Source organism: Tribolium madens, unplaced genomic scaffold (assembly GCF_015345945.1).
Source record: "Tribolium madens isolate multiple individuals breed KSU strain unplaced genomic scaffold, Tmad_KSU_1.1 Scaffold_96;HRSCAF=242;Tcas5.2_LG5, whole genome shotgun sequence".
NCBI lineage: Eukaryota > Metazoa > Arthropoda > Insecta > Coleoptera > Tenebrionidae > Tribolium > Tribolium madens.
This window is the reverse complement of record NW_025401068.1, coordinates 5,459,321-5,467,041: the sequence shown is the minus strand read 5'-3', so window position 1 is coordinate 5,467,041 and position 7,721 is coordinate 5,459,321. Positions and strand designations below refer to the sequence as shown.

The 7,721-nt window shown below is 37.9% G+C and overlaps 4 protein-coding genes across 4 annotated transcripts; 1 reads left to right on the top strand and 3 right to left on the bottom strand.

Moving 5' to 3' along the window:
• Nucleotides 1-166: 166 nt before the first annotated feature.
• LOC123012977 (60S ribosomal protein L35a) lies at nucleotides 167-1,136 on the bottom strand. Its single transcript, XM_044411237.1, has 3 exons — nucleotides 1,021-1,136; nucleotides 423-832; nucleotides 167-244 (listed from the first exon to the last, which is right to left on the bottom strand). The coding sequence occupies exons 2-3, from the start codon at nucleotides 828-830 to the stop codon at nucleotides 221-223; spliced, it is 432 nt and encodes a 143-aa protein (XP_044267172.1). The 5' UTR covers nucleotides 831-832; nucleotides 1,021-1,136; the 3' UTR covers nucleotides 167-220.
• A 95-nt stretch (nucleotides 1,137-1,231) lies between these two features.
• Nucleotides 1,232-3,252, bottom strand: LOC123012634 (dnaJ homolog subfamily C member 3). Its single transcript, XM_044410674.1, has 5 exons — nucleotides 3,056-3,252; nucleotides 2,898-3,008; nucleotides 2,642-2,841; nucleotides 1,650-2,588; nucleotides 1,232-1,595 (listed from the first exon to the last, which is right to left on the bottom strand). The coding sequence occupies exons 1-5, from the start codon at nucleotides 3,153-3,155 to the stop codon at nucleotides 1,449-1,451; spliced, it is 1,497 nt and encodes a 498-aa protein (XP_044266609.1). The 5' UTR covers nucleotides 3,156-3,252; the 3' UTR covers nucleotides 1,232-1,448.
• A 13-nt stretch (nucleotides 3,253-3,265) lies between these two features.
• On the bottom strand, nucleotides 3,266-4,861 carry LOC123012635 (UDP-glucuronic acid decarboxylase 1). The gene is made up of 5 exons (XM_044410675.1): nucleotides 4,698-4,861; nucleotides 4,423-4,643; nucleotides 3,975-4,374; nucleotides 3,608-3,928; nucleotides 3,266-3,561 (listed from the first exon to the last, which is right to left on the bottom strand). Exons 1-5 carry the CDS (start codon nucleotides 4,756-4,758, stop codon nucleotides 3,326-3,328), a joined length of 1,239 nt encoding a protein of 412 aa, XP_044266610.1. The 5' UTR covers nucleotides 4,759-4,861; the 3' UTR covers nucleotides 3,266-3,325.
• On the top strand, nucleotides 4,858-7,686 carry LOC123012636 (E3 ubiquitin-protein ligase RNF13-like). Its single transcript, XM_044410676.1, has 4 exons — nucleotides 4,858-5,355; nucleotides 5,407-5,476; nucleotides 6,406-7,008; nucleotides 7,057-7,686. The coding sequence occupies exons 1-4, from the start codon at nucleotides 5,281-5,283 to the stop codon at nucleotides 7,470-7,472; spliced, it is 1,164 nt and encodes a 387-aa protein (XP_044266611.1). The 5' UTR covers nucleotides 4,858-5,280; the 3' UTR covers nucleotides 7,473-7,686.
• Nucleotides 7,687-7,721: the final 35 nt, after the last annotated feature.

The window sequence follows — 7,721 nt, the reverse complement described above, 5'->3', positions numbered from 1 at the left end:
CTCCAGCGAACACAACAAATATATCTATTTAAAAAAAAAAAGTAAACAAAAAATTGAGCAGTCTGTTCATTGGGAGACAATATAATTTCTCACTACTATTACTAGCACAGAAAATACACCATTTGTTTTAAAAATTACTGGCCAAAAGGACAATCAAACAGACAGATTATCAATAAAAATTGATTTATTTTTTTATAACTTATGTTACAATGTAAAAAGTTTAGATCCTGGAGGGATATAACATCTGCAACAAAAAAATTAAACTAATCACTACGTGTCGTAACAGAAGAAGAATTAGTTATTTATGTGATAAGTGCTCAGTTAAATTTCTCTTTCAATGAAAATTCAGGTTTCAAATGTCTTAAACATCACAGCAAACATAACCTCAAAACCCATTCTCTCTCATAAAACCCCCTACTTACAATGCGAATGCGATGTCCCATAGCCTTTGCCGGCAAATTCCTCTTAAACTTGGCCCTGACGGCTCCACTGGTGCCATGCGGTCTCGTTACTTTACCCCAGATGGCTCTAACCTTACTTTTCACCGATTTCGGTTTTCCAGGAACACAAGTCTTGTTCTTAGCTTTGTACACGTAAACGCACTTCTTTCCAACGTAGAACCAGCTATCAGGCTTGGCATTCGTGCCCTCAATTTTCAAAAGTGCGGTGTTTTCGTGTTGGTTGCGAAGACCGCGTTTGTAACCCGTGAAAATCGCTTTAGCGTATAACCTTCCATGTCTCTTATGAATCCTTTTTTTCGGTGCTACATTCTCCGCACCTTCTTTCGCGGTTTTGGTCGCTTTAGGCTTCTTCGCTGCTGCGTCTGCCATCGCTGCAAAATAACACACATGTAAACAAGTTAGGTTAATCCAGGTTTATCTGAACGGAAATGACACAATCCGGCCAGAAAAACACACGGTTGGGTCACGCAAATCGTGACTGAGCGGGATTTTGAGTTATTTTCAACAAAAATGGCCCCATTTTCATGAAATTTAATTAAATTGAGGAAACTTAACTTACCGAAATGCAATTCTGTCAAAAAAGAATGACAGACGTAATGTCATCCAATSAGGAAGAATTGCGCAGGACTACCAACCTTTAATCAWTACCTAACAAAGCAAAAGATTGGTATGCAAYCAATTATACACACATTTAGAGTGCCCACAAGTCACTTACTGCGCTGTTTTCATAAATCRCAATGGAGTCTTTACATAGAAGAGAGGGAAGGGAATTGTAATATAAATATTTTATTATCATATAAATATGTACAATGTAAGGGCAAATGGTAAAAACTACTCATTTAATTTATGTACATGATATCAGTCCCTTTTTACACAAAAATAACTAAATAAGCTTGTTCTGGCAATTTCCGTGATTGGATTTTTTATCACACACTTATCCTGAGTTTTGCCGACTTTACTTTGCAGACGAAAACACAAAATAAAAAGTTAATTGAAATGAAATTTGAATTGGAACGGACTTCCGTGGAAAGTGTGGAACTGATGGAAGTTGGGCATTCCTCCTCGTCCTGATTCAGGATCAAGAGGATCTTCACCATTATCAAACTGTCTTCGCTTTTCATCATCTGTCAAAACCTAGAAACACCAACGTTAGCACATACCAGGATTTATTTCTTTTATTAAACCGACCTCTTTAGCGGCAGCAATATCAATAAATTTCTTCTCGGCAATTTTCTTCATTTTCTCATCATTCTGGTAATTGTCAGGATGCCATTTTTGAGCCATTTTTCTGTACGCTTTCGTAATTTCCCTCTTGGAAGCTGTCCTTTTAACACCTAGGATTTTGTAATAATCGCGACGTTCTGACTGTTTTTGCCGGTTTTCGGCCTTATTGAGCCCTTCCCGCGCCCGTTCAAACTGCGAATTCATTTCTAAAGCCGCCTTGTAATCTCTGATGGCGTCGTCGTACAGTTCTGACTGTAAATACGCCTCCGCTCTATCACAGTAAACATTTGGATCATCATTTATACCTAGAGCTTCAGTGCAGGCTGTTATCGCGTCATCAGACTGCTCATCATTTGAATAACAAGCACACAACAAACGCTTGGCATGATAAATGACATTTTGAACCTCTTTCTCGTTTTTTTCGGCTTTTAAAGCTGCGTCGATACACTCYTGATAACTTTTATTCTCTAAAGCTGTCTCAGCTTCAGTCAAAAATTTTTCCACTTTTTTAATYCTTTTGTAAAAGGGGAAGCAATCTTTGTGTTCAGGATCAAGTTTAAGACATTCCCTTATCGATTTGAGGGACTCGGAAGCGTGACCCAACTTGTATAATAACTGCGATAACTTGAAGTAACCTTCAGTGTTATCACTTTGAAGCTTTGTGGCTGATCTTATATCACTGACAGCCGCCATTTCTTCACCATTGTTCATATGCATCTCAGCTCTAAGTTCGTACAATTGGGCGGCCCAGGGGCTTGTCTCCAGAGCTTCTGTGACTAAATTAATTGCGTTTATGTAATCGTCATGAGCGTAATAATACTCGGCCAAACGAACTCGTTCTTTGGCTGGGTCTATCCGCGCAATTAGATCATTAGCTTCCTGATTGTAGGGATCTGTTTTTAACTAGAATTTTTGTCGTACTTAACCATTTCTTAAAAACATGAATCGCCACTTACCACATTATAAAAATCTAATTGTGCCAAGTCATAATTGGCCTGTTTTAAGTGAATATTTCCTCTACTAATTCTAGCCGCTGTAAAATCTGGTTTCATCTCCAGGACCAAATCAAAGTCGCTGATTGCATTTTTCGCTTTGCCTAAAGCGAGATAAACAGTGCCTCGTTTGAAATATGTTAAATAATTGTGAGGATCGCCCTCTGAAACAGATATATTGATAGTTGAAGAATTTATTAAAGTCGGGGAAAATATTTACCAACTGCCGAATGATAATGACTCAAAGCGTCCCCTAACTGGCCTTTAGCTAAATATTGTTTCCCTAGCTCTAAATGTCGGTCAACTTCGGCTTGGTTTATACATTCCGAAACTGAAAAATTGAAATTATTGCAAATTTTTGAGGTTATGACAACTTACGGTCAATAAAGATAAATAACGCTAAATACGGTGTTAACTTCAACCAGAGGTTTCTATGTGTCGTTTCCATTAATTGTACCATTTGTACTGTCTTTAACATTATTTACAACCACTTTCCAAGTAATATTATTCCATTTTGTGACATACACGAATACAACAAATTTACGTTTCGTGGTTCATTCTGATTGGTCCAACACATGACAGTCGTACCACGCGAAAAAATCCCCATAATTTTAAAATTTTTATTAAAACAATTAAAAACTATAATTATCACAATTTAGGTAAAAACTTATTCCTTTGTGAGTGCTTAAACCGGTGCAATTCTTGTCTAAAATAGTCAACAGTCTTTTGGAGGCCGGTGTTGAGATCCACTTTTGGCTCCCAGTTTAGGTATTTTTTCGCGCGGGTGATGTCTGGCCTGCGTCGCTGCGGATCGTCCTCCACCTCCGCCAAATGATTGATTTTGCTTCGACCGCCCACTAAATCTTTAATGATTGACGCAAATTCTAAAAATCATCATTAAGACCCTTTTCAAAACTTCCAAGCAATTACCATTAATTGAATGTTCTACGGGATTCCCCAAGTTCACTGGGAGAGTATAGTTACTATTCATCAGTGTTACCAACCCGTCGACTAAATCGGAAATGTACTGAAACGATCGAGTTTGTTCCCCAGACCCGTAAATCGTAATTACGTCATTTTGTAGCGCTTGGAGAATGAAATTAGAGACGACTCTCCCGTCATTCATGTGCATTCGGGGGCCATAAGTGTTGAAGATGCGGGCGACCCGGACTTGCATGTTTTCCTGTTTGGCATAAGCATAAGTTAAAGTCTCTGAGACTCTTTTACCCTCGTCGTAACATGCACGAGGGCCTACAAAACTGTGAAAGTTTAGGGACAAAACTACATTGTTGCCAACCTATTGGATTGACGTGTCCCCAGTACGTTTCAGGTTGGGGATGAATGTCTGGGTCTCCATACACTTCTGAAGTGCTGGCGATTAGGATTTTGGCGTTCAGTCTTCTAGCAAGGCCTAACATATTTATTGTACCCAAGGTGTTAGTTTTAATCGTTTTGACGGGGTTATACATGTAATGGGGAGGACTAGCGGGGCTCGCGAGATGATAAATCTCGTCAACTTCAATAAATAAAGGATTCACTATGTCATGATGAATTAATTCGAAATTCTCATGACCTATCCAATGTTCAACGTTGCGTTTCCGCCCCGTGAAAAAATTATCAGCGACTATGACTTCATGACCTTGGAGCATTAATCTATCTACAAGGTGTGACCCCACAAAACCGGCACCGCCAGTTATCTACAAAACGTTTTTATTCATTGAAACACAACCGGGAATATATTGTACCAAAATACGTTTTCTCGAGAGGTAGTTTAGGAACTTTACTTCGGGGTACGTTCTGGGTACCCTTGACTCAAGAGCTAAGATTTTATTTTCCAATTCTTGTATTCTTTCAGAGGCTTCTTTAAGAAGGTTCTTGTTGTACTCGAGCTGGTCTTGATATAAGTGTAAATTGTATACATTTTCGGCCGACTTTTGCCGATTATACTTAATAAAAATCAACAATACTGCAACAAGGGGAAAAACATAACCTACAAAATTTCCGACAAACTTTGCCTTACGAATAGAAAGAGACGCCACCAATACGAGCAAATGTTTAATCTTCCAAGTAACCTGAATCATGTTACGCAACAATATTGCATTTTATGTCCATTAAAATCTATTTTAATTGGTTTAAAATTTCGTAATTGACATTACTGACACATTTTAGTGATTTTCATTCTAATTGGCATGACTGTCTGTCAGCTATGCTAGAAATGTCAAAAAATCGTTTCTCAAAAGTGCTGGTGTTTATTTTTTCGAAGATTTTTCTTAATTACGGACTCTAATCAGAATTAACAGTCATCAAATTGATTCGAATCCGATGTCCCCTGGTGCCGACCCCAAAATCCCTGCATGTCGCCCGACTTGAAGTGCGTTAATTATTTTATTTTCAAAGACGTAATTTGAAGGTTGACTGTTTGACATATATTAATTAAGCATCCTACTACAATAACAATATCGGATTGCTTATTATCTCCATAAATTCCCACATTATTATGATAAATCCAGTTAAAAGCCCGTTTTAGGGGTGTCTGTTTTGACCAAACAAACTTTACTTGGCGATAAATTATGTGATAGTTGGATTTTTATATAAATAACGTTATGAAGAAACCGGAGTTAATCTGCTTGCTGTGCGTACTCCACTACACCTCGGCTGAAATCTACGCTATACGTTTTGTAAGTACATCAAAAATGCCAATAAAATCTCTAATCAAGCTCGTGTTTAAGGACTCGCAATTCTACTTTGACGAATTTGAAGATGTCCCTGCCAGTTTTGGGAAGAAATTGTCAGATGGAGGTAAACATTATGATACAACACTAGGTCATAAGATAGCGTATCTTATCACAAGCATGTTTTGCTATAATTAAACATTATAAACTTTAAATCCATGTTTTCACAACAATTTTATTAATTTTTGGCAAAAAACAAGTGGTTATGCAACACGTTATACAAGATTAGTTGAGTATTTCCCCCGTTTTTATTACTATTTTAATGACTTAACTACAAACTAAACAATCAAATTATCTAGATTTTTTTAAATTTGTAAAATTCCTATTGAATGCTTTGAAACGGATGAATTAGTCACAGCTTTGATTATTGTTTTGTATTGTGGGAGTGTAACTTAATAATATCGTCATGTCTATATTTAATTTTTTGCTCAATAATAATAATGATCGAGTTTTTTTTTTCAAAAATTTTATGGGTTAACCTATGGTTTATACAAATTTGTCATGTAGATATGTAACACTGGGGTAAAATATAATAAATATCTTGTTTATACTCTTTTTCATATTAATGTGCATCAAGTAGGTTGTAGAAGTTTAAATGAGTCTAAATGAAAAGTCCGACTTACACAAAATTTAATCACATCAATAATAACAAAAATCTTTATGTTTCCTATCCTATGTTGATTACGTTGTTAATTTTAACTATTTTTTGCTACATTTATTTGAAAAAATAATTTTTAGGGAAAATTGAGTTTAGGATTGTTTGAATTTTCGCATGGTTGCCACCTTAAAATGATCCCTTTCAACGACTACTTCGATGCACATTAATATGAAAACGAGTATATGCTATTCTTGGTCTACAGAATTTTTAGTTTCACCAAATTCGGTTCATTCCCGATAACATAGTAAATAGTGTAATCTCATCTTTGAGGTCACTTGATAGCAGCTGCTGCTCAAGTAACATTTTTTCACGTCAGTCTTTTGTTTGTTTGTGTTCAGTGGTTCGCGGTATCTTGGTGAACGCCGACCCTCCTGACGGCTGCACCAGCGCCCTGAAGCCGCCCCCCAAAGACGTAGAGAACGAAACAGGTCGATGGATCGTCCTAATGCCCCGCTATAACGACGTTTTGAATTGTTCTTTCGAGCAGAAGGTCCGTATGGGTCAAGGGGCCGGTTACGACGCCGTCGTCGTCCACAATGTCCACTCGAACCAACTCGTCCCAATGTCGGCGAAAAACGACACCGGAATTAACATTCCTTCAGTATTTGTCAGTGAATCTTCCGGCTTGATGTTGAGAACAACCTTCGCTGATCCGAAATATTTCATCGTGATCACTGGAGAATCCCCGTTTAATATTCAGACGCATCTGCTGATCCCCTTTGCGATCGTAGTCGGGATCTGTTTTATTGTAATGATCATCTTCCTAGTGGTGAAGTGTATTAAAGACAGGAGGAGGCAGAGGAGACACCGGTTGCCGACGTCGACGCTTAATAAGATTCCGATTTGTAAATACCAAAAGGGGGACCCGTACGAGACGTGCGCCATATGTCTTGATGATTATATCGAGGGCGAGAAACTGAGAGTTCTTCCATGCAATCACGGTATTTATTTATTTTTTTGGTATTGTTTTTGAATTTGTTTTTTTGCAGTTTACCACACGAAATGCATCGACCCTTGGCTGACCAAGAACCGGCGCGTGTGTCCCATCTGTAAGCGCAAGGTGTTCGCGCACGACGAGCCCCAACACGACTCTGACAGCGATTCGGACGCCGATGATACAACCCCTCTTATTAACTCGAATAATAGGGGCACAGAAGGGGGCACTTTCCAGCAACAGAGCGAGAATCCGTTCCGTCGGGCTGTTCGCTCTATCTCTCAACAATCGGGAGCTGCTAATTTTGTCACGGCCTCCGATCATCATAGCATCAATGGAGATTATCAAAGTTGTAACTCTTCAACAACAGGATCTGAAGAAGAAAGCGGACGCGTTTGTGATAATTTAGATGAAGTTCATGTTCATACACAGCTCGAGGAGAGTCATAGTAATGGAGATGTACATGTTTGAGTTGTTTTTTGGTTATTTCCGATTTGTTTAGGTTAGTTGCTTTAACTTCTAGTCTCGGACGAGAAGATTAATAAGTGCTGGTGCTATTATCAGTTGAATTAAATTTATTCTCTTGTATTTTTTATTATTAGTTTTATTTTTGGATGATTTCGAGTCGAGGCACAGCCTGTATTGTAAGTTTATAACGAAATATATTTTTGATGGTCAAAAATTATTTTTTGTTATGGTTGTGATTTAAATTACTAACAC

Coding starts and splice junctions, on each gene's coding strand:
- LOC123012977 (XM_044411237.1), bottom strand. CDS start 830: ATGGCAGACGCAGCAGCGAAGAAGCCTAAAGCGACCAAAACCGCGAAA. Junction 245..422: donor TGGGACATCGCATTCGCATT/GTAAGTAGGGGG, acceptor TTTTTGTTGCAG/ATGTTATATCCCTCCAGGAT.
- LOC123012635 (XM_044410675.1), bottom strand. CDS start 4,758: ATGATTCAGGTTACTTGGAAGATTAAACATTTGCTCGTATTGGTGGCG. Junction 4,644..4,697: donor GGTGGCGTCTCTTTCTATTC/GTAAGGCAAAGT, acceptor CCCTTGTTGCAG/TATTGTTGATTTTTATTAAG. Junction 3,562..3,607: donor CGTAGAACATTCAATTAATG/GTAATTGCTTGG, acceptor GATGATTTTTAG/AATTTGCGTCAATCATTAAA.
- LOC123012636 (XM_044410676.1), top strand. CDS start 5,281: ATGAAGAAACCGGAGTTAATCTGCTTGCTGTGCGTACTCCACTACACC. Junction 5,477..6,405: donor GAAGAAATTGTCAGATGGAG/GTAAACATTATG, acceptor GTTTGTGTTCAG/TGGTTCGCGGTATCTTGGTG. Junction 7,009..7,056: donor AGTTCTTCCATGCAATCACG/GTATTTATTTAT, acceptor GTTTTTTTGCAG/TTTACCACACGAAATGCATC.